Source organism: Aulonocara sp. 'chitande type north' Nkhata Bay, linkage group LG4 (assembly GCF_057382095.1).
Source record: "Aulonocara sp. 'chitande type north' Nkhata Bay isolate Kocher_YH1m ecotype deep benthic linkage group LG4, A_spYH_male_GT1.1, whole genome shotgun sequence".
Classification (NCBI taxonomy): domain Eukaryota; kingdom Metazoa; phylum Chordata; class Actinopteri; order Cichliformes; family Cichlidae; genus Aulonocara; species Aulonocara sp. 'chitande type north' Nkhata Bay.
In genome coordinates this window covers 20877489-20903594 of record NC_141347.1, presented here as the reverse complement: position 1 = coordinate 20903594, position 26106 = coordinate 20877489, and the positions used below count along the sequence as shown (strand labels likewise).

Below are 26106 nucleotides of genomic sequence, written 5' to 3'. Positions count from 1 at the left end.
TTGTTTACACCACCCAGAGAGGAGCTTACAAAGCTTTTCCCCTCCCCCACCTCGGCGCCTCAGACCACATCACTGTCATGCTAATGCCTGCTTACAGACCGCTCGTTAAAACCACCAAACCGGTTCGTAAGCAGATACAAGTGTGGCCAGAAGGGTCTTCAGAGGCTTTACAGGACTGCTTTAACACCACAGACTGGAACATGTTTAAGCAGGCTGCCACCTACAACAACACCACTGACCTCCAGGAGTACGCAGAGACTGTTACAGCCTACATCAACAAGTGTATTGAGGATGTAACAGTCACGAAAACCATAACTGTCCGGGCCAATCAAAAACCATGGATGACAGGAGAGGTCTACAGGCTGCTGAAAGCTCGGAATGTTGCCTTCAGAGATGGAGACGAGGCAAGCCTGAGGACAGCTAGGGCCAACCTTTCCCGTGGCATCAGAGAGGCTAAGAGACAGTACTCCAGGAAAATATCCCATCACTTCAAAGACAGCAGAGACTCACGGAGCCTGTGGCGGGGCATTCAGACCATCACAGATTACAAGCCCCCACCACAGACCTGTGTTAGCACTATCCCCCTGCTGAACGAGCTGAACACTTTCTTTGCTCGTTTTGAAGTCCGAAACAGCACCACTGCACAGAAGACCCCACCCCCTCCTGGTGACCAGGTGATGACTCTGTCCCCGGACAGCGTGAGGAGATCCCTCAGCAGGATCAATGCACGTAAAGCTCCGGGTCCTGACAACATTCCTGGTCGTGCACTGAGAGACTGTGCAGTGGAACTCACTGATGTCTTCACAGACATCTTCAACATATCACTCATCCAGGCTGTCGTCCCCACATGTTTTAAAGCCACCACAATCATTCCGGTCCCAAAAAAGTCATCTCCCTCCTGCTTTAATGACTACCGTCCTGTTGCACTTACTCCCATCCTGATGAAGTGCTTCGAACGACTAGTCATGCAGCACATCAAGACTGTCCTACCCCCCTCCCTGGACCCCTTCCAGTTTGCGTATCGGCCCAATCGCTCAACCGATGATGCCATCTCCACTGCACTCCACTCAGCACTCACACACCTGGACAAAAAAGATTCATATGTTCGAATGCTGTTCATAGACTTCAGTTCAGCATTCAACACTATAATCCCCCAACAGCTCACTCAAAAACTGGTCCAGCTGGGGCTCAACACCTCACTGTGCAACTGGCTGTTGGATTTCCTCACCGGAAGACCTCAAGCAGTACGGGTCGGCAGTAATACATCCAGCACCATCATTTTAAACACGGGGGCCCCGCAGGGATGTGTGCTGAGCCCCCTCCTCTTCACTCTGCTGACCCATGACTGCACTCCATCACACAGCTCCAACCTCTTCATCAAGTTTGCGGACGACACAACGGTGGTGGGTCTCATTAGCAACAGGGATGAGACCGACTACAGAAGTGAGGTGAGACGCCTGGCCACGTGGTGTGCTGACAACAATCTCTCTCTGAATGTGGAGAAGACGAAGGAGATTGTTGTGGACTTCAGGAGAATGCACACCCAACATGCTCCTCTGACCATTGACGGAGCGTCTGTGGAGAGAGTGAGCAGCACCAAGTTCTTGGGTGTGCACATCACAGAGGATCTCTCCTGGACGTACAACACCACAGCACTGGCCAAGAAATCACAGCAGTGTCTCTTCTTTCTCCGCAAACTAAGAAGAGCAGGAGCTCCAGCCCCCATCATGCACACTTTCTACAGAGGCACCATCGAGAGCATCCTGTCGAGCTGCATCACTGTGTGGTTTGGAGCCTGCAATGCGTCCTGCCATAGAACCCTCCAACGCATAGTGAGAGCTGCAGAGAGGATCATTGGTGTCTCTCTCCCCTCCCTCCAGGACATTTACAGCACCCGTCTCACTAAAAAAGCCCTTTGCATAGCGGCTGATCCCACGCACCCAATGCAAAGCTTCTTCAAGCTGCTGCCGTCAGGGAGGAGACTGCGGAGTCTCCAGGCCAGGACCAGCAGACTGAAGGACAGCTTCATCCATCAGGCTGTCAGGAAGCTAAACTCCCTCCCGATTCTGCCCCCCTCTCCCCTCTTCTCCACCATGGTCTCACTGAACTCTGACACACACACACACACACTCACTCTCTGACGCACTCACTGGCCTGCTCCAGTCACTTTGTGGAGCATTGGACTGCCATTACCTCATAAGACTTTGCTGTTACACTATCTCTTACCGTACACTACTTAATCTCCATTTGCACTATTTGCCTATTTTGCACCACTATGCCTTCTTACTTGAATATTGTATATTGTATATTGCATAGCTTTTTTTTGTTATACGTAAAATTGTATTGTATTTATTTAAATTTTTACTTTTTAATTATTTTATTTGCATTTTTCTAATCACTAGGGTTTGAGAGTAACGCAATTTCTATTCTGTGTATGTCCTGTACATGTGGCAGAATTGACAAATAAAGTTGACTTGACTTGACTTGACTTGACTTGATTATTATGTAATGTCACCTAATGTCCTTTTGTCATATAGTTTTAGATAAATTCTCCAAGTTTGTACAGTAGCTTATATATTAATGTACTAGTGTTGCACGTGATAGTCAGACTTGGAAAAACAGTGTTTGGTGGCCGCAGCATGATCAAAATTATTGAAACCGTGTGCAATGAACTTGTTGCCTTTTAATGATAAGGATATGGTCAACGAACACTTACAGTCAGCTGCCATCTTCACTGCAAATAAACAAGAAAACCAGATCTTCCAGGAGAAAAACCATCACAACCGTGATGGAGAATGCAACAACACGTACAGGATAACAAGTGGGAAAGCAGCTGAAACTATGAGACAGGAGAAGTATATATGCAAAGCACAAGAGAAAATAGGTCATCAAAATAAAACAGGAACTACCTAACAGCGAGACAAGGACTAAGACACATGAGCTTGACAGAGAGACAGACAAAATACTGAGACAAGACTGAGGGGACAGAATGTTAACCCTAAGGATTTACAAACACAGCGAAAGGAATGAAACCAGAACACTAAAGGAGCTTGTACCGGGCATAAAGAAATAAGAAACAAGGCACGTAAACACGAAGAAAGAACAGAGAGATAAATATAACCATAAAACAAAGATACAAAACCAGAAAAACCCTTAAACTTCCCCAAAACTTAAAACCCTGGATGCAAGACCCAGGTACCATGACGGTAAAGACATGACTACTGATTTCAAGCACAGCCAGAACCTCCAGATCTGAAACAGAAATTCCCCCACAAATAGGACAAAAAGCAATTTAACTGCACAATGACATAGGCACATGGCAATTTTGCTTTTATGTAACCAGAATACAACCAGGTGGTCATCAAGTGAGTCACTCTCCTAATTCAAAGATACTCATCACAGACAAGTTTTACTCAACAATGTAGACTGACTGACTGCAACATGCCAGGCTGCAAGGCAATTACTTTGCCATGAAAAATGGCTCCAGAGAACGCAGGCTGTTGCACGCTCCGCCGCTGGGTAACCAGTTGCAATGAGTCACTAACAGCGAAAAGTGCTGCAGTCGTCCGACAGCCACAGATTTGTGACCATTTCTGACCATTAAGAGGCGAGGATGTGACCTCAGGGAAGAGCTGGTGTGTTTTAAAAATCCCTTGTTATTTATTCATAGCGCTGAAAGCATTTGTGGTCCAAGCCTGAATATATTTGTTAGGCGGGGTTTGATAAATTAGCAGCAGCGTTTGCCAGAATCATTAAATACATCTCCATGTACATTTGAAAATGCTTTTCTTGGCCGGTGTTTGTGTGCTGACAGAGGGTGTTTATATCTGCATGTGCCCTCTGATGCTATAATAATTCATCCACCATATGTGCAGATGAGATAGAACAACATGGATGGATTTCACAAGTAAAGAGTTTAAAGCTTTTCATACCATTGCTGTAAGAAATGAAAGGATAATTTTCTGTAAATATATCAAATCTGGCTTTATTGATCAGCTTAGATTAGTTTACAAAAAGCAAATCCACTTCTTTGGCATGTGTCCAGATGCACACATGCACACCCAGAAACGGACATAAAAATTAAAGCTATTTATCTCGACAGGAGCGCAGTCAGTTATCCAAGAATACTGAGCGCTGTGAGCAGCAATTACTCTGTCAGTGGTTGAATTTTAATTACATTTTAACACTGTGCCCGGTATTGTCTCATGTGTGTAAGTGTAATTGTGTCTGCGTGTGTCCTTATCTTACAGTAGCACACTGTAGCACAATGACCACAGTTCCCCAACACCTGCTGTTGCGTTAGAGCAGGGAGCCAAAAAACCAGAGAGAGACACACACAGAGTGTGATCACAGTAAAAGGCTTAATGCTTTCATCTTAAAATGAATATACTCTGTCTTTTAAATGCATGACCACAGACAGCCAACCAAAGACTGGAAACAAGATGAAACAGTTAGCCTCGCTCTGTCCGAAGGTAGCAAAATCCACCTATCAGCATTTCTAAAGCTTAAGGAAAAAGAAGCTCAAAAATTTTTGCTTTAGAGTTCTTTAATTTCTCCCGCCTACTGCAGCCCTCTTCTTCCTCAGCTCTATTCTTTTGATATGTACAATAAGGCACGATTCATCCTACACTTTTACTGTACCGGTAATTTTGTTCCATTTTCTTGGGTCACGCTGGCCAAAAAAATAGAAATTTTGCCACCAGCACCAGGAGCAGCTCCATGAGCAATCACGGTCCACTACTTTAATTTCAAGGTTTCCATTACTTGAGTGCCAAAGGTGACTGAACTCTACGTGGCTTTTACCAGGTAATGAGCTAAGAGCAAAGTTTGGAGGTGAGCAAGAATAGGAGTTCAGAAAGTAAAAGGTTGGATTTTAGTGTATAGGTGGAGACCAGGTAAAGAGGAATGAGACAGGAGGAGGTGTAAATAGGAGAGAAAAGAAAGTATACCTCGGCTGATGAGAGCTCATATTTTTCCTTGCTGTCCTTGATCCTGCCCAGAGGCTCTAGAGGGAGAAAGAGAGAGATAAAAAGAAATTATTCATGGCCACTCTAACCAAGGCAAGGGCCACTTCTCCCTTCTAGTCATTAGAGCGAGATTTCCAAAGACAACAATGAAAAGCAGCCCCTCATTCATCAGCTGCAGCTTTCAGGTAGCCAGCAGACGGCGAGCCGGATACAATGCCTGGCAGGGAGCACAATGGCCGGGCTGTTTACACAACATTTCCAAACCCAAATTAGTCAAAGAGGGAAACAGAAAACATGGTGCTTAATGGTAATACACTGTTGCTAGTCATCAGTATGATGGGAGGGATGTTCAGAGGTCCTCTTGAGTGGGCACTCTGCCTTGATGTTTTTCATCCAGCGTGGAGATTTATGTCAGCTCTTCAACCATCTCTCATGTTTCAGCTACAACAGGAATATTTTGATATGTACAACAATCTCCTTTATCCTTCTTTAGCTGCCTCAGTGTCGGAATTCTGGATTTCATGTCATAGACTGGACAAAAGAATCTCTCAGGTTTTCTTTGTATTTTAAATGAATAACACACTTTTGTAAACTGGTTATCATGGGTTGATTTGGTCATGAAATATGTTCGGCATATGATGGCATGTTTTTAAATTAAAATGAGTGCAAAAGCAGCCAGTGTCCAAAGAAAAACCTTTTCAGAAGGGAAAATCATGGGGAAAATATGTGTCCTTTCAGCTGCTGACTGCGCCACTGAGCTCAGCACTAGCAGGCTGTACAGATGAAACAATTAGATAACAGACAAGGAAAAAGCTCCATGAAGAACTTAACTCTCTGTGTGTTCATTACTCGAAGCAGCCAGCTTTGACCAGTGATACTTTTTTTTATGAATCACATTATTCCTTGTTGTTTTATGCGCAAATTTTGACAGACTTACTTAAACGTGAGGACCGCAAAACAGGATGCAGGAGTCAAGATAATAAATCTGTGCACAGCGGGTGAAGACAAGAGGATAAACAGACCGTAACTAGGACCCGGAAATTACACATTGACAAACACAGATGAGGAAACAAAGGAGGCATTATGAGAAACTGGACATATTGAATTCCTGGAAAAAAATGCAACACAAAAATTTCTCCAGAAAAGGAGAAGCTTTGGATTCATAGTAGAAGTTGTGCGTCGGCGCTGCAGCCATGTTTTAAAATGCACAATTTTAATTGTGGAGGTAAAATGGTTTGTGTTGCACTTTCTCACAGTTTCACTACAGCTTGGACAGCATAGCTGGACAGTTTCTGTGGACAAGCCTGGCGCTTCCATGAAAACTACAGGCAACTGCAGCAATCTGCGAGTGAAATACGCATGGGAATTCATGTGGAATACACATTTTTCACTAGGGACAGGTTATCCTTGAAATTTTTGCATATCCACTATATGATAATAAAAGTCTATCTATCTCTGTGGGTTTCTAGGGGGAAATGGGGGTCATTAACTGGTCTCTAGGCCTGTGTAACTGGAGCTTTAGCATTAGTTTTCCTGGTAATCTTCATCCATCTCCAGCAACCACTTACAACATGTTGGTGAGCTTTTATTTTTCCCTTACGACCAGCGGTTGCCAGATGGTCAAGGATCTGTGTCTAAACCTGTGTAAACAGGACCTTTTTCACTTGATCTTAAATTGTCACCATGATTGTCCCGTACAAAGTGGCTGTCAAGTTAATGTCACATGGTAAATGTTCACATATCTGTAAAATCTCACTGTATACGCCTGTCAACTCCTTGTCTACAATAGCACGCTTGTGTGCGCTCCCCGTTTAGTGCTCTGGACTTTTGGCTGTTTTTTGGACTTTGACATCCATTTGAGCAAAAGGTTTATTTTCAGTTACTCTGCCTGCTCTTGATGCCCTTTGTCCTGCAAAACATGACACCGAAACTCAAATGTCTGATGAAATCCAAAGTCCAAGTAGCTCAACTGTTTTTTTTCTCTAAGCAACAATTCAAAATCCCGCAGTATAAGCTCGCACGTATGATGAAAAGAAGCAACAAATATTCACATCTCTTAAACTGGAACCAGCTCATTCTTTGCCTCTTTTGATGTGCTGATTACCATATCAGCTGCAAGAAGAGCTCAAAATGTGGGCAGGCTCGTGTGTTTGTGTGCGACTAAATACAGGTTCCACATCTATTATGCCTGGTCTGTTACTGTGTCATTGCAGTGGAAAAACTATGCCAGACTCCAACAGCTGTGCTGTCAGAAACTCACAGCCATCCACATTTCAGCTGGGAATTCTCTGTCACGGCTCATTGCTCTCCTCTGATGGTCAGCAGATGGAAAAATTTGGCATTGTGATATAAGAAGTTTACTGATATACATGAGCTCTGTTTTTTTTTCCACTACACTATCACATTTCACTCCACTCCTTGCTTTATGTGGCTGGATGTAGAGTCACAAGTCAACAGCCCAGACGATCCTATTTTCCATTAGCTTAACACAGCTATCCTTGGTTGGAGCAGTGTGTGTGTGTGTGTGTGTGTGTGTGTGTGTGTGTGGGTGTGTATAGAGTCCTGCATGAGCCCTTGGCATTCCATCAGCGCGACATAAGTCACCATCAGGGCAGTATCAGTTTCCCCAGCGCGTAAATAGTCCCATGAGCAGTTAGAAATTCTCGCTCCTGTGCTCGTCGTTTTCGAAATGTATGGAAAATAGTTGCCGTGTGACAATCCCCCACCCCCACCCAGTCTGTCAAGGTGGCCGAAAGTGACACTGTCACAGGCCCAAGTGGATCAGTGAGTGATGAGTGAAGGATTGTGCGTGTTGACTGATGTGTCACAAGGGACCATGGGATGGGTTCGTGTAACTGTCTGTTGCCACTGTTACTATTGTTGTGCCACTTGGTCCTGACCTGACACGAGGCCTTTATCACTGTGCTGCAGACGGCTCCTAATCCAGCAGTTTTCTTTTGCTATGGTGACTGCCCCCAGGTGTCAGGAGCGTGCAGGTGCTGTAATCCTGGTATTTTCTCTCCCGCATTTATTTTTATGGCTTCCATAAAATCAGACGATTGGGTCAGTTCCTGGACTTTCACCAAGAAGATTTTGTTTCCGTTAACTTCGGCCGCAGCAGCATGCTGATTCAGATGTGTAAAATGTTAATTGCCTCCCTATATTTGATAAAGTCTCCTTTTTCTTTTTGGTCCTCCTTTGTTTTTCAGTACCGGATCGGCCAGCTGTATATGATCAGCAAACACAGTCATGAACAGAGTGAACGTGGAGAAGGTGTTGAGGTGGTGCAGAATGAGCCTTATGAGGACCCAGAGCACGGATCGGGCCAGTTCACAGAGAAACGGATCTACCTTAACAAGTGAGTGTAATTTCCCACCTACAGTGGGCTTGAAAAAACGAATAAATAAAAAAGTATTTGGACTATAAACCACTGAGCAAACGTCTAAATCACTTTCATAAGGGCTTCTAACTTGCACAAACCTATATACTAACATATATACTGTCAAATTCCATGTATATATGTAAAGAATATAGCTTATATACTGTATATATAGTAACCAATGATCTATCCTGTATTTATTCCATAGATTTTTCCAAAGGCTTTGCACTCAGCATCATTTTACAAATAAATATAAATACACTATATATGTAGTTATTGTCTGTGTCATATTGCTATTGTCCGTGTTGTCTATTCTGTTAATGCGTAGAGCGAAGAAAAAGATAAAGCCCAGTTCCTTGTATGTGTACCCATTCTTGGATAATAAAAGGCTACTCTGACTGTCTAGCACTTTCTCTGACAATAATAATTCTCAGCATTGAAGCAGTTTCCATGTATTGAGCTTCTGCTGCTTAGTTGTTACGTGATTTGACAAGTTAAAGACAAGCTCACTTATGTGCCTCTGCATAGCTGTCACTGAACTCATTCTTTCAGCGTGTTAACACACGATTAGCCACTGGTGACATGTCTAATGATCTGCTCTGCTGAAATTAAAATCTAAAATGAATGCCTGACAAAGGGTGTGTTGAGGTTGTAAAGAAGCCCTCTCAATGCTTTTTCAACTAAAAGCAATGCCAGCTACAGTGGCTTGCAAAAGTATTCACCCCCTTGAACTTTTCCACATTTTGTCACATTACAGCCACAAACATGAATCAATTTTATTGGAATTCCACGTGAAAGACCAACACAAAGTGGTGTACACGTGAGAAGTGGAACGACTAACTGACTAAATAGAGTGCACCTGTGTGTAATCTAATGTCAGTACAAATACAGCTGCTCTGTGACGGTCTCAGAGGTTGTCTAAGAGAATACTGGGAGCAACAGCACCATGAAGTCCAAAGAACACACCAGACAGGTCAGGGATAAAGTTATTGAGAAATTTAAAGCAGGCTTAGGCTACAAAAAGATTTCCCAAGCCTTGAACATCCCACGGAGCACTGTTCAAGCGATCATTCAGAAATGGAAGGAGTATGGCACAACTGTAAACCTACCAAGACAAGGCCGTCCACCTAAACTCACAGGCCGAACAAGGAGAGCGCTGATCAGACATGCAGCCAAGAGGCCCATGGTGACTCTGGACGAGCTGCAGAGATCTACAGCTCAGGTGGGGGAATCTGTCCATAGGACAACTATTAGTCGGGCACTGCACAAAGTTGGCCTTTATGGAAGAGTGGCAAGAAGAAAGCCATTGTTAACAGAAAACCATAAGAAGTCCTGTTTGCAGTTTGCCACAAGCCATGTGGGGGACACAGCAAACATGTGGAAGAAGGTGCTCTGGTCAGATGAGACCAAAATGGAACTTTTTGGCCAAAATGCAAAACGCTATGTGTGGCGGAAAACTAACACTGCACATCACTCTGAACACACCATCCCCACTGTCAAACATGGTGGTGGCAGCATCATGCTCTGGGGGTGCTTCTCTTCAGCAGGGAAAGGGAGCTGGTCAGAGTTCATGAGAAGATGGATGGAGCTAAATACAGGGCAATCTTGGAAGAAAACTTCTTGGAGTCTGCAAAAGACTTGAGACTGGGGCCGAGGTTCACCTTCCAGCAGGACAACGACCCTAAACATAAAGCCAGGGCAACAGTGGAATGGTTTAAAACAAAACATATCCATGTGTTAGAATGGCCCAGTCAAAGTCCAGATCTAAATCCAATCGAGAATCTGTGACAAGATCTGAAAACTGCTGTTCACAGACGCTGTCCATCTAATCTGACTGAGCTGGAGCTGTTTTGCAAAGAAGAATGGGCAAGGATTTCAGTCTCTGTGCAAAGCTGGTAGAGACAAACCCTAAAAGACTGGCAGCTGGAATTGCAGCAAACGGTGGTTCGACAAAGTCGACTCAGGGGGGCTGAATTATTAAGCACACCCCACTTTTCAGTTATTTACTTGTAAAAAAATGTTTGGAATCATGTATGATTTTCGTTCCACTTCTCACGTGTACACCACTTTGTGTTGGTCTTTCACGTGGAATTCCAATAAAATTGATTCATGTTTGTGGCTGTAATGTGACTGGGCCATTGCAGTACCTTGGGAATTTTTCTTTTTTCAACTATTCTGTTGTAGATTTTCTGCTTTGCTTGGGAATATTTTCCTGCTGTAAGACAGGTTTAGCTGACTGCGTCATGTGAACAGGTGTGTGACAAAAAGAACGTGGACCCAGATGCAGGACTCAGTAGACTGACATAACTCAAAATCACAGATTTATTTTATTGCTGACAAAAAGGCAAATTAAACAAAAACCAAAAACAGTAATTGTAATCTGGCTGACAAGACAGGGGAAGATAAACCGAACATCATGCACAGAAGAAGAGACACTGTCAAAATAAAACAGAAACCATGTAGGTAACTTGACAGGACAAACCAGCAAACCAGAGAACAGAATACTGAGACCAGACAGACACAGGGGCATGACTGGCGAGACAGAAAGGAATACAAACACAGCAATAAGACAGACTACACATGGAAACACACAGAGGCAGTAAAAACAGCAATGAACTAGAATATAAACACACTACAATACAATGTATAGAGGATAGTATGACCAGGGAAAATACGTGACCTTGGGGCAATTGTACTTACTTTTCTACAAGACTGGATGTGATTCTGTGAAACAGTTTTTCACTGTTACAGATCCTTCCGGTCTGCTTAAGCCCTGATTATAATCATGAAAAAGCTCCAAAAGGCACCAACAATGCAGTATTTGAAGAGATTAAACTGGAACAATCTATTACATAAACTCGATGTCTAAATGAGTCTATCCATTAATCCATTAAAATTTACTGAATTGTTGTGCAGGTAAAGCAATGATGTTACTTTCTATTATTATTATTTCATATAGTCTTATTCTGGTAAGATAGATTCTGTGAGACAAGATTGAGCCGCTCACTGCCAAAAGTCAGACTGTGAGATAAAAAGCGATCCATGCGAAGAATACCAAAGAAGGCTGAGGTGGAAGTTTTTGTGCTCTGAAGTGACAAGTAAGTGGGTCTTTGGGAAATATAAAGTGTCACTGACAAACTCAGTGAAGAGGAGGGCAGAGTGTGGTGTGCGTTTAGCCGAGTGTGATAGTGTGTGTGTGTGTGTGCACAGAGAGATGAGGTCAGTGTAAATGATGGATAATTTGAGCAGTCGCTGTCGGACACCGAGCGGAGCCTGCATCCCTCCACCCACAAACCACCTGTTAGTATGTTATAGCTGCATTCTGTGCGTGTGTGTCTGTGTGTCTGTGTGTATGTGTATGCGTGGCTTGCAAATAAGGCAGTGTGAGGACATGTGGCTAGTCTGCTGTGTCTGGACATTCCCTTGGCTGTTTGACAGGTTATTAGAAGGGGACTGAAGGAAACTGTCTGCCTCATGTTCCCATAGTTTATACAGAGTCTTAAGCCATTTGCAGATACACACTGCAGCCCTGAGCATTGATTGGACTTATCTAATAGAGGTGCACGTGAGAACTCAAATGTCCAGCACAGTCACACGGGACATTAGTCAGTTGCTTTAACCTGCCTGCACCTTTTGTAAAATGTATGCATAATGTTGCATTCTGCAAACACTAATAATTTAGTGCTCTGCCTGCCTGCAGGTGAGTGGGCGTCATGTGTCCTGCCTCCTGCTGTCTCTCCTCTCCTAAAACAGAGTATCTCCAGTAGCAGAGCGTTTCCTGCTGCATGCCCAGTGTGAAAAACGACAACTTTTAAAATATCCTGATCTTATTCTTCTGAAATGATCCAAAGTTCTTGTGTAAAATGGCTTTAGTGACAAACCAGCTCAATTTCCATATTCACTTACATCTAGCAGACATAGAAAAAGAAAAAGAGAAGAAGTTGGAGATGTGAGAGTTAAATAATCAGTGGTTAAGAGAGAATTTTTCTGAAAGGTACAACTTAATGATGACTTTGAGTCCAATTATGCTGCTATTTGCTGCGCTTTGATTGTCTGCTTTTCAGGGAGCAGAAATCTGGACTAAATGTGATTTGGGCTGTAGTGAATTTTTGTCTGATGGCACTCAGTAATGACTGTCTGCAACCCTTCTTTTCTCTCGGCGTCTATTGGCAATCAGGACTTACTGTTCCAAATGTCAAAGTCTCAAAAGTCAATCTTCTCCATTCGCTGGTATTCACTGGTAAATTTGTGTATTTCTCAGATTTCTGACATGGCAATTTCCTTCCAGCTCACCAAAGCCCTGATGTTCCCTTTCCGCAGCAATCTTTTTTTTCTTCTTCTTCTTCTTTTTTTTTGATTAGACATCCAATGAGGTGCTCAACTACTTAGCTGTCAGCATTTAGAATCCATTTGTGCTGAGTAATAGCCCTCCCCCTGTATTTCCTCTATTTGCCTTCCATGCCCTTTTCTATATCTATCACAATGAACGCTGGTGAAACTCCCCTGCAGGGTACAGGGTGTAATCAACTTCCCCAAGGGACTATCATGGCTGCCCTGTATAGCCTCCATTATGACTCCACACAGCTGGATGCTTCTTGTTGCCTGTTCCAGATAATAGCCTAAAGAAGAAGAGTGGAGAAACTTTAAGAGGAAACTACCAAGGCTGCACACAAACTATTTATTTAAGCTGTTCTCTTTCTTCTTCTTCTTCTTCTTCACTTTACTAACCTATCCACTCGTCTATCTTTGACAGCAAGCTCCCCAGTTGGGCCAGAGCAGTGGTCCCCAAGATCTTCTATGTCACAGAGAAGGCTTGGAACTATTACCCATACACTATCACAGGTAATGCTTTAATTATACGCCTTAGTGTGCTCTAAAAGAATTTAGAAGAATTGGTGCAATGATATAGGATCACAACTCTGTCCAGAGCAAATAGATTTAGAATGAACACTGCCGTAAAGGTGGTAATCTGCCTGTTTTTGTTCTCAATAATTAGCATCACTGTTGTGTGGATGATAAAAATCACACTTTAATTCCACCACAACATTAGAGCTAGGCTGATATGTTGGCTGATATTTGCTAAAACCAATATCAGTATTGTTATTTGTAGGGCTGATAAATGAAAAATTGAAAAGTAAACAAGACGTGGGAGAAATACCGTTCAACCATGTTGTGAGTGATGACATTAGATAGTTTGCACACCAGAGGGCACTCTGCAACGTTCCTGTTGGCCTGTTCGAAATGGCACCAACACAACGTCCAGCTGAGCTGAGTAAAGTGTCAGGGCCATTTTACACCTGCTATGCAGAGCTTTGCAAATGAGAAAGTTGACAACAGATTGACTAGTTGCCATTTTTGCAGGTCAAGCACATCTTGATTTTTGTAACCTGCTGCCTTGTGCTGCCTTGTGCCGCCGTAGCTGCGTCAAAGACACGAGTGTACAACTGTGTCGTTTTTCTTTACCGCTTTGATCACATCGAAACAAGATTCATTTTAAACTTGGTTGTCATGTTTCTTAGTATGTAAACATATAATACCTACATATAGAATGAAATGATGGGTTAATCTGTTTGTTTCATTAGGAAAATAATTATTTCATTGTCAAGTGTTGTTTTTCACCATCTGGTCATTTCTACAACATCGTTCCGTTTTTACATTTCCACAATAAATTTGGCACCAACAAGGTGTCGCTATTTATCTGTCAGATTGTTTTTCTTTGATTTATTTAAAAATATTAGCTGCAATGTGCTTTCTATCAAATGTGTAAATTAAAGCGATAGCATTAAGGTTTTCAAAAAGCTTATAGCAGAGCTAGAACAGCTCTAAATGTCACAAAAATACCGATAGATGGCAACCAGTAAACATCATATTGCATTTGGGATTTTTGTATGTACAGTGTGTTTATATGACAGACTAAATATGCGCTCAGCAGGACCGTGCATGTCAAAAACAATCAGTGTCACACAGATTTTTAAAAATGGGGCAATATCATAGTGAAATGGGCTCCTCTCATGTGCTTTTACTGGAAATGAAGTGCTACTGAGCTGAGGCTTAATGGTTCTTTTTTTTTCATTGTGAGCTGAAGTATTTTTTCTTCTCTCCTCTCGTCTTATCTCTCTCATTCTCTTTCATGCCTTTGTCCCCCCACCCACCTCCCCACCCCCCTCAAACTCCCATTCCCATCCATTATACTGATGGCCTCTGCTGATGATATGGTCAGAGTACACGGTGAGTAGTTTTGGTGTACCTGCACGCAGACACACACACTCATACACACACAAAACCACTTTGATCGACCAGCTGCCTGGAAGATCTCGTGTTGTAGAGTTTAAGGGTGAGTGTTAGAAGAGGAGCGGGTTATGTTTGTTGAGCACATCTCTGACAACACCCAACACTATCAGTATCAAGGACATCAGTGCATGCTGAGCAGCATGTACTGCTAGAAGACAGTTGTAATACTTTACTTTATTGTGATATTTGATATTTACTGGTTGTAACAATCATCAGGGCATTTACAGCATGAAGCAATGTCCATATTAACCCAAGTCCTGCCTGTGAGTTCTCAAAATACATGGGCGCAAATATTCACTTTAATATTAGAAAATATCAGAAATGTGGGTGCTGAGCTGGAACTGTCTTAGCTTTACTTCCTGGAACAAGAGAAACAGAGAACACGTCTCCACTGCTCTAGAGTCCAGTGGCGATGGGCTTTACGCCACAGCATCCGTCGCTTTGCAGTGCACTTGGTGATGTAAAGCTTGGATGCTGCTGCTCATCCATGGAAAACCATTCCATAAAGCTCTCTGTGCGCTGTTCTTTAGCTAATCAAAAAGCTACATGAAGTTTGTAGGTCTGTCGTGATTGACTCTGCAGAAAGTTGGCGACCTCTGTGTACTGCGTGCCTCAGCAGCCGCTGACCCTGTTCTGTGATTTCACATGGGCTACTACTTTGAGGCTAATTTGCTGTTGCTACCTAATCACTTTCACTGTCTTATAATACCACTAACAGTTGACTGTGGAATATTTAGTAGTGAGAAAATTTCATGACCGGGCTTATTGTACAGGTGGCATCCTATCACTGTACCATGCTGGAACTCACAGAGAGCGACCCATTCTTTCACAAATGTTTGTAGAGGCAGTCTGCATGCCTAGGTGTTTAATTTTATGCAACTGTGCTGATGAAAGGGATTGAATTTAATAATTTGGATGGGTGAGTAAATACTTTTGGACTACTTTATAGCGTACAAAGAAAACAAAGTGAAATGAATCCAGCTTAAGCTTGGAACAGGACAGACACTGAGACACAGACTGAGGGGGAGACAGCATTATTTGTAAAAGTTGATTATACACTAATGTTAATCAGGGGGATAGGGCACAGACAGGTGAAACTAATCAAGGATAATGAGACAGGAGGAAGTAAAATTAGAAACAAGACAGAAAGAGAAAAGATTACCAAAATAAAAACGTGTAGTGACTAACTTTGCACAACAACAACACCATAATGCACTTAAACTCAACATGAAGAGTAAGTCTGCTATGAAATCAAAATAGGAACAAAGAGCCAAAGCTGAAGCTAAAAAGGAACATGAAAATCAAATATGACAACAAACATTAAACTTAAGAACCAAAAAACCTCAGATTTAAAGACCCAGGACCCAGAACAAGTGGCACTACACCATACAGCTCAGTGCAATTTGAAGCATTATGTTTGTTTAAGTAGTTTAACCTCTTCAGTCACACAAATCTAGTTTTTAGTTATCATGACTGCCATGAATAACATGTTGTGATTGCAGGTATATACGAATATAAGAATATATGCAAGAATAAAAGAGAAAGGGAAATGTGCCCATCTTATCATTCTGTCCTTTTTTTCATCAGATTGTGCTCACAGCAAGTGAAGTCTTTAACAAAACCACCATGCATATCTGAAACAAATGTAATTTCACGTCCGATCCCCAGTGTGATCTGATACCTCGATTAAATCCAAACAAAGTTTATTCTCTTTTATTATTACCATCTGTTTTTTTCACCTCTCTTTCTCTTTTTGACGTTGGGGTTTTTTTTGCTGCGGATAATTTCGGAAAATGAGAATAACACAAAAACATCACGGTTAATTTACACCCAAGTAATGGGATAAAAATGGAAATTAAGATTATGAATATCGTCTCAACTGTCGCTTTAAAAGTGAACCTGCGAGACAGCAATAGTCATCATTCGCTGCTGGCAGCTGATGGCACAAAGCAGGGAAGGGTAACACAGATGTCGAGGCATCCCTGTGGAAGGAGTGTAATCCCTCCAGCGTGCAGAGATCTCTTCTGAAGTTAGCTTCCAGTTAGGTAGATGTGGAATATCTCCACAGGGAGAAGCTCAGGACAAATCCTGAAAAAAAAAATCATCCAAGTTGCTTTTGGATAAATTAGCTCCTCAGTCTGTCCCTAAGATTGAGCCCAGACACGCATATCTGAATTGATTTGTTTTATTCAATACTTCCAAGCACATGAGAGTATCAAACTTGTTAGAGTTTCAGATTCGCGTCCAGATCCCTGCTTCAACAACAGCCGCACCCCTGCTGCTCCAGCCTGTTTGTCAATATGAGCTAATCAGGGGAACTTTTCATTAAAGACATTAACAGAAACCCCACAGCTCTCAGCTGTTTGAATGTTTAATTGACTGTTGCCAACAAAAAGCACTAATGATTTGCACCGGGACATTAAGAAGACATGCCCTAAGACATGCCCGCCCAGACACACACATGCACATATGCACGCACACACACGGCTTCTCTGTGTGCGAAGCAGCAGGAATGCATCAGTGAACCACATATAAAATCAGCAGCAGGCCGTTTCTTTAGCCTCGCTGAGATTATGCAACTGCCTCTGCAGCATCTGGATGTTTCAGGGAGGTCACGCCAGCTCATGTGAAACTGTGAAACTTTTCTTGAGTTAACAGCCTTAAGAATATGAGCGTTGTGGCAGCAGCTACTGTGATTTTTGGATGCATGTCACATCGTTACCTCTTACTCTGACTGCAGAGTACAACACATTACTCCTACAGGAGCTCCTCTCCCATGTGGAAACCCATACCACGAAGCCAGCAGTGCACAGTTTTGGTGCTGATGTTAATGCGACAGGAGGTTCGGAGCTCTGCAGTCATTCGTGGCTGAGTTGCCATGGTTTTTGTATCACTTACAGCTGATTGCGATCTAAGATGGAAGACATTTCACCAGCTGACTTGTTGCAGTGGTGGCATCTTATTACAGGACCTTTATTTCTGGCACCAAATTAGGTTTTAAAGAAATATCTTCATTGTTCATCTGTAAATGACAAACACCTTTTTAATATTGACCAGTTTGACTTGAAACAGCAGGTCAGTTGTTACTGATGTAGGTTCAAATTAGTCTTGTTAACCTACTAATCCATGTTAGAGCTGCTTTACGTGTGTAGACATTTATCCTCTGTCACCATAATCAGTATCAGAAACACAGAGACAGTTTTCTTGTTTCTCTTTAAGACTCACAAGGCCACTGAATTGTGCTGAGTAATTACAATAAGGCCTCTCGCTCCACATCACTGTGAATATACCATGTGTAGCATCACTTATTGATGGCATGCATAAACACAAACACTGGCTTTTGCATTTCATGTATCCAGTATTCATCCTTCTACACTGTATAATGATTGTGTTGAGCTTTAATTTGGTTAAAGACAGTAAAAATGGACGAAAACACTAAAGTGTGATGTGGTTTTAAATCTCCGGAGTGAGAGAATAACCATTACTGCTTTGGTTTTGTGTAATAAAACCCAAGATATAAGCCCCTGTCAGACATACGGTCCTCTCCATTAATCTGATCTGGCATCTGAGCGTGTCGGCTTCTTGTGCTTTCAGCACAGCAGCTAAAATGCAGCGAAGCTAAAGAGTAAGCTACTGTAAGACTACATGCACACATATTGACCTAAACAACAGGATGTTGTCACTTTAGCAGACCGATGAAGCTTAAAATGTTAAAAATCTCTGAAAAAGGGGCTGGAACAAACAACATTAAGCAATGCAGTTATTAACAGAGAAACTCACACGTTGTTTATTTCTCACTTTTCCCTCCCTTCAGTGCTCCTTCCTGCCCAAGTTTTCCATCCATATTGAGACCAAATATGAGGATAACAAAGGGAACAATGATAATGTGAGTAAAGCTCCGAGTGCCGTGCCGTTGGAAGTGAATCGTAGGAACAAAGCTGCATCTAAAAGAAAGAGGATAGAATTTAGGTTCTCTCTTTTCATGTACCTTTGCCCTTTTGTGCTCTTTGCTGTCTGCTTTGTTGCCTCATCTTGTTGCTTCTTGTCTTTTCCCCAAAATCAAAAATAATGAATTCTCTTTGTCAGAGGGTTATTGCATCATTGTGTGCCAAGGAAATCAGGAGAATTATCAGTCATTCTGCTGTTCTGATTTCTTCAGGCAGTGATTGCGACTGTTAACATGAATGTTTTTGTCTTCGTTCATTTGTATCTTGGACAATCACAATCTTTTTCAATCTGTCATTATGATAATTTCTCATAGATACTTTGCCAGACACATCTGAACAATAGGTGGACAGTCTGAATCTCTATAACGAGCAAAGTTTTTGGTTAACAGCTCTTTGGGAATCACTTTGTTGGTGCAAAGATACAATTTTATGCCTGTCAAACCTCAGTGTCTTTGGCATTTTTCATACAATTAATTCACAGAAAAATGTGTTTTTCAAGACAGACTAGTAAGAAAGTCCCTAAAGACAAAATTTAAAATTGGTTCTTTGCTAAGTTGTTTGTTATGTGTAGAAACAACAATGGTTCAAATGATCCACTGAAAATGGTCACGTAGACGGACTAGACTGAAAGCAAGTGAAAAAGCAGCCTGTTGTCTTAAGACCAACATTAAAAAACCTTCAGACAATCTGCAGAACTAATGTTTAAGACCACTTTTAAAAATTACAAGAAAGTCTGGCTCCTTTAAAGTAAAATATGAAGAAATAAGAGCTGGTTAAAACCTTTTGCACAGAACTATAGCTATAAAATAGATTGACTGTAATTGTCTTTTATTAAATCAACCTGACAAGGTCCTGCTGGTTGTGTTGAGTATTTCAAACCAGGTAAAAGCACTTCAATTGATCTCCACCTCACCTTCAGAGCAACACTTGGTATTGGCAGTGGAGGCAAGTCTGACTGTTGCACAATATTACTCGAATGCACAATGTAGTAGAAGGAAAAGGCTGCGGCCCCACCTAGTGGTGGATTATGAGAGTTGCAGGAACATCACGATGGTTTCACAGATGGTCAAAATCTCACATTTGAAACTGATTGTAACAAATGTGGGTGCAGGCAAACTCAATAGAAGGGTCTTTCCGCTCTCATGTTAACACCCCACTGGTCCCACCATTTGTGCAGTCACCGCTATTCTCTCTTTATTCCAGCCTCCCTCATTTCTTGTAATAACCTTGGCAGTTGACTCCCTGCCCTTTGCTCCTGGCCCTATACCCATGGAAAAGATTCAAAGAATGCAGGAAGTTAAATTAATGTCCATGACTCAAGAGCGCTTTCACTGCTCTGAAAGGAGCGGATAACTAGTCAACATTGCTTTGCTGCGTCCCGTGAGTCACACAGGAGGAAATCATTGACCACTTGGTGTGACTCACATTCCTACTCACAGTTTGTTTGGCCTATTGTTTGAGGGTAAAGCTAGAAGGACGGGACGTGCTCAGGAAATTATCTTTTTGTCAAACGTAAACCCTTTCAACCACTGCTTTCCTGTACAGCAATATGATGTGTGACTAAAATGACTCCCAGCATTTACGTGATGCGTGAAGCTGCCTTTATAAATCCACCAAGTGACGGCACTTCATCCCACAGCATTTGTCAACGCCACTGATTGAGCTGTCCTCACATACTGAACTGTTCCCTGTTCCTCAGATCTTTGGCAGTGAGCCCAGAGAAGAGGAGATGGATGTGTGTTTGTTGGACATCGCTTACGATGAGATCCCCGAGCGCCACTACAAGGAGTCGGAGGTGAGGAGAGCGACGTCACTGACCTCAGGATGAGGAGTGAATGAATACTTGCAGCCACGGCACAGATACTGTGGAAGGAAGTGGAAAGAAGGGTGAATAGGAGGGAGGAGGAGAGAAGTCAACAACTGAGATGTGAGGAGAAGGGAACAGAATAGGGTGTTATCTTTTCTCCAGAGATTTGACATTTGTATGCGCGTGCGTTCGCTCATCTATCAGGACGTGATGGTCATAAAAAGCTGAGCTATTAATAACCAAGAGGGGTCATGACAGCGCTGCAGTTTTGTTATTGACACCCTCACTTTCACACACGCACCTCCCACCGATCTCTGTCATCCTCTGCTTTTAACCACTGAGAGCTAAGAATAGCACAGACATGCTGTCCAGAGCTAAACACAGAAGTCAGATGTCTAATGTAAATATTATTTTAAAAACAGATGAACTGTGTCAAATGTCGGGGGTTAAAAACAAAGGAGAAAAAAGTCAAAGGTCTGACAGCAGGTGCTCATGATGCAAACACATGCAACCAGCGTCCACAAGACAAGGAAGAAATTCCAGTGCTGAAGATAAAAAGACGTTATTGTAGTGTCTAAACGTATTTTAACTAAATAAAACCAGCATGCATCACACTGAGAAATCAATTAATACAAAAAAAATGAAGGATCTTTAAAACCACGTTTGGCTCAATACGGCTCAACACATGCATGAGTGTCAGATGCTTGATTTTAATGGAATTTGATGTAATCTTAATCAACAAAAAGCCTCTCTGCCCCACTGATATTAGTTCAAGCCATAGCTCGTATAGAAAAGGTGGATGTCACCTATTTTGTGTTTGTGTTCTGCTGTTATTAAAGCCTGGAGATGCTGTTCACAGTCACAACTTAGTCACAACTTAGTCACGTCTGTGTTATAATCTATTTTATGAACATAATTTACAAAATAAACCTCATGATGTATGAAAGAAGGTATTAAAATAACATTTGAGACCATAAAGTGACAAATGCTTTTGAGTTTTTTGCCGTTTGTATGATCATGGCACAGTCTGGCCGTGGGTGAGTTTGCTGCATCGTCCACTCCTGGCAAGACTGTGGCAATGCTCCAGACCTGCAAACTACCAAAACCTTCTGTTTTTATAGAGATCCTCACACTTGCTGGTGATTTGACTGGATGCAGCATATATGATGCAGTATATAGAACCAAACTATTTGCAGCCAGAGGATTTGCTCCCTGCTGGTCACCAGAAAGAAATCATATTTAAAGCACTTTGACTTTGGCTTCACTTTTTAGACCTTCTTGAAATACAATCTACAGTTAATGAAACTTGTTCAGCAAAACCAGGAGGAAAAGTAAGTGAAGTAAAACATCTTTTGGAGAGATATTTGCTTATTAAAAAATGTGCTTAAAAGCGATTAATCTGTCATTAGCATTTCTCATCTTTCCGTCTCTCAATACACTTGATGAAACATTTTATGCGGAGAAGAATATAACAGACGTCTTCCACCTCCTCTACAAGTACTTTCCCAGCAGGGATAGAGACACTCTGTCACACTCAGATGCATGACTCTAAGACAAATGAGCATCACAGCATAATTAGTCCACTGGGAGCAGTGATTAATGCGTGTAAAGTTTCTGAGACTCCCACTGTGCTTCTTAGCTATACCCTGCATTAGCCTCGTAAATAAAAGCAGATGATCCTGTCCTGTGGGCAGAGAGGAGGAAATTGATGTGTGTGAGAGAGATTAGATGGCAGGAAGTATAGTTTTAATTTGAAGTATTGGTTTGAAAACAGTTCAACAAATTTTCCTTATGGTCTTATGTAAATTTTATGAGGATTATCGACATAAGATTGTTTGTGTTTATTTAACTCCTGGGGAAAAATGAGTTGTTTTTCTGAACCTGGTTTCTTGTGGCCTTGCAGGACCTTCGGTATTTTAAGTCAAAGAAGACGAACCGAGGGCTTCTGCAGGAAGGATGGCTCGACACCCAGGACCCCATCATGTGCTCCTACAAACTGGTCACTGTCAAATTTGAAGTCTGGGGCCTGCAAACCCGTGTGGAGCAGTTTGTACACAAGGTCAGGACAAACCATTTTTGGGGGCAAGAGACACGTTGTAGATGAGTTTCAGCCTGCTTATATCATCGTCTGAGCCAGAGGCGTCCTATCTTTTGCTCTGAAAACATGTGATACACGGCCGTGAGCTAGATCAGCAGTTCTATTATCACCTTCAACAATATCTGCCCTGTTCGCATCCCACAGCTTGCCTTGCAGCACCACCTCCCTTTTTCTTGGCTGCAGAATTTAAACTTTGTATCTCTCATTTCCCAAATCCATTTTGCTACAGCATCTGTCCCTCGGGTCAGCTGTCCCTGCACTATCCTTGCCCAAGGCACCCACACACACACACACACATTGGAGGCAGGTTCATTACTCACAGGCTAACACCAGGAGTGTCCCACATAAATCATAATCCTCTAGGGGTGAACAGAAAATGTTTGAAGTGAGAAATGAAGTGAAACTCTCTGTATCCTTTAGAGCGAATGCCGTCTGATTTGCAGTTTCTCTCCTTGAACTTCCTCCCTGCCTCTGTCCCTGCCTGAATTCATTTTCCTGTGAGCTTGCCTCCTTTGCTTCCCTTTTCTCTCTTTTTATTTTTTGTAATCTTCCTCAGGTGATCCGAGATGTGCTGCTTTTAGGACACAGGCAGGCCTTTGCCTGGGTGGATGAGTGGATTGGTAAGTGCGCAGAAGATGACAGTCTTTAGAAAACTTGGGTTAGTTTCATGTGCAGGCATTGACTCATCTCACGATTGCACCCACTTCACATACATTTTTCCATTTTAAGATGGAGATCATAGACTGTATGCAAAGGATGGACATAGCTAGCATGACATTATCAATTTGTTTATTAATTTCATCAACTTTTAGCTTTGTGACCATCTCCATCTGGTGTTTTTGGAGTTGGAAATATTTGGATATATTTGTCATATTTGGACATGAGCATAGTGTGCTAAGTTATCAACTAAATGTTAGCAAGCTCTTTTTAGCAGGGTGTATGCATGCAGTGTATGGGTACCATGCACAGGAACAGATACCTGTTAATAATTCTAAATAGGGTAAATGCTAGAACCTCCACCACCAAAAACAGAGAAAAGACTCCCTGAATGGCCTGTTAGGACAATTAACCACGAATGATAACATATAAAATGTTCCACACTAGATGGGTGACTCCAGTTAGCTGTAGTGTCACCTCTGCTAATTGGTTTTGCCACATCCTACCTCCTCCTACAGAAGTGTGGCTGGTTTGTGTATTTTTGAAACTGTCTTAGAAACTTTGATTTTTCATCTTGTTGATGTCAGAGGTTAGAAGAGAATGCCCAGACTGCTTTTATAGGAAGAGAACATTAACTCAAATTCTCATTATAATCAAGGTATGAAGAACAACATCTCTGATTGTGCAACATGTCAAACTGTAGAGCAGATGGACAACAGCAAAAGACCGCAGGTGTGACTACTGTCAGCTAAGAACGGGAAACTGAGAGTACAGTTTTCTCCTGACACGTATTTCCCTTGAAGCAGTTCGTTGTAAGACCTTGAGAAACCTGTGTGCAATATTTCCACATTTGCAGCCTCACCACATTAAATAAATCTGCAAAGTCCCATTTCCAAAAAGCTCGAGATGCTGTGGACATTGAAAATACAAAGAAGTTGTAAATCTTAAAGTCATATTTTATTCACTGTAGAACACAGAAACCATATCGAATGTACCAAAGTAAGAAAAACATTAGCTCATTTTGAATTTGATGGCAGCTACACGTCTCAAAACAGTTGGGACACGGCCCTGTTTACTGCTGTGTAGCATCCTCTCTTTTTTAACCATGAACATCTGTTAACTTAAGGATATGAGCTGCTTGATTTTCTAGCTTTTTAACAGTCCTGGGTCTTCATAGCTCCATTTCATATTTCATGATGGGTCAAATGGTTTTAAGAGGTGAAAGGCCTGAACCGCAGGCAGGCCAGTTCAGCACCCCACTTCTACTACTACTAAGCTCTGTTCTGAAACACATCTGTTTAAATACTTGATGTGTTTTCTATGTTTTATTGTTAATAAATTATGTGTTTATTAGAATTGCACATCTCTGTGCTTATATCACATAAAAACTGCATTAAAATCTAATAAAAACAATTCTAAAGATTCCTTGTCTCTCATATATGGGGACATGGATAGCTCAGTAGGTATTATTATTAATATTATGTCACTGCTCCAACCCAACAGACATGACCATGGATGAAGTAAGAGAGTACGAGCGTGCCACGCAGGAAGCCACCAACCTGAAGATTGGCACTTTCCCCCCTACCATTTCCATCTCAGAGAACCGCCTGCCATCTAGCACCCGCAGCGGACCCAACAGCGCCCCGTCCACTCCCCTCTCCACCGAAGCCCCTGATTTCCTGTCAGTGCCCAAAGAGCGACCCCGGAAGAAGTCAGCTCCAGAGACTTTGACCCTACCTGATCCAGGCCGCAGGGATTCACTCTTCAAGCTTCCAAGCTTTTTCTCCTGGAATTCCAGTCCGCAACCAGAATGAGAGCGGGGCTAAGCCGCTGTTAAACACCCCTGACCTGCGTATTAGTGGAGGATGCCTACCCAGCACATCCTGCAATGTTCCCTCAGCCATCTGAAGAAGAAGTGACTGTCCTGGTGATCCCAGCCCCTCAGCCGACTCGCCGGCGTTCCAGCAAAGCCAACAGCTCTCAGACTGCCTTTACAGGTACAGCTAGGCATCCACAGCAAGGCCCGCCAAGTGTAAAGGTGTAGTAAATCCCAGTGAGAGTCCAACAAAAGCACCTGCAGGCTCCTCATCCTTCACTTCTCCTTAGAAAACAGCCAGTCTGCACCTTTCATTAATCAGTATGGAGTCCAATTAGCCTGACTGAGTGTAGCATACATTCCTGAAATCGTTTTATCCCACAGTGTCACCTTGTTTTCATCCAAGCTCAGGGTGTGTTGGTGAAAAGATATCGAGAGACTCAGTGCACATAAACTTAACATTTGTTTTCTGCTTTATCTTTAAACATCTCTGGCTTTGTTCATTTATTTGGTAACTGAATTATGTAGTTGGGACTCTTGTTGGCCACTGTAACAGTCGAGTATTATGGTTTTCACAGTCTGATGTAAGGTGATTGTGTATTCTTGTATATACTGTATGAAAAATATAAATGTGACTCAAAAAGAATATCATATCAAGTGATGAAGCTGCTTTGACATTTCTGTAATGTGTCTCAGCAGCCATGATGTCTTCATGAAACAGCATGATTCTTGACTACCGAGGCTGCCCTTAAATATTTGTGAACTGAATGTTTTCCTTATCTGAGCCTTATATGTGATGTCGTGTTTTACAGGAGTTTTTACAGACTTGGTCATGTGGTGTTGTTTTGCTGCTGTATTGACTTCATTGTGGTTTTATTGTGTTCATTTACTGTCATACTATTGATGGGTTTTGTATTCAGTAAATGAAAGTAAATACTGCTGCATCCGTTACTGTGTGGAGAGTTTGTTAATGTGATCTATCTGAATGGAAAGACAGGCTTGTGGCTCATTCAAATGCAACTTTGGAAATCAAGTCATGTTATTGTGGAGAATCCACTTAGCCAAAACAAAAAGCGGATCAGACATCAATTGCAGAAACGATAGTCTTTATATAGGGCTTCAAAACGGGATGTACAACAAATAA

The 26106-nt window shown here is 42.2% G+C and overlaps 1 protein-coding gene across 1 annotated transcript in view; it reads left to right on the top strand.

The window, feature by feature from the left end:
• pitpnc1a (phosphatidylinositol transfer protein cytoplasmic 1a) overlaps positions 1-25913 on the top strand; it is a 53327-nt gene extending 27414 nt beyond the window's left edge. Inside the window, exons 2-9 of the mRNA XM_086289069.1 lie at positions 8177-8325; positions 13100-13188; positions 14567-14574; positions 18452-18523; positions 20284-20379; positions 22295-22450; positions 23046-23109; positions 24650-25913. Of these exons, the coding sequence (XP_086145195.1) occupies positions 8177-8325; positions 13100-13188; positions 14567-14574; positions 18452-18523; positions 20284-20379; positions 22295-22450; positions 23046-23109; positions 24650-24960 (945 nt within the window). The 3' untranslated portion in view covers positions 24961-25913. The remainder of the gene's footprint in view (positions 1-8176; positions 8326-13099; positions 13189-14566; positions 14575-18451; positions 18524-20283; positions 20380-22294; positions 22451-23045; positions 23110-24649) is intronic.
• Positions 25914-26106: the final 193 nt, after the last annotated feature.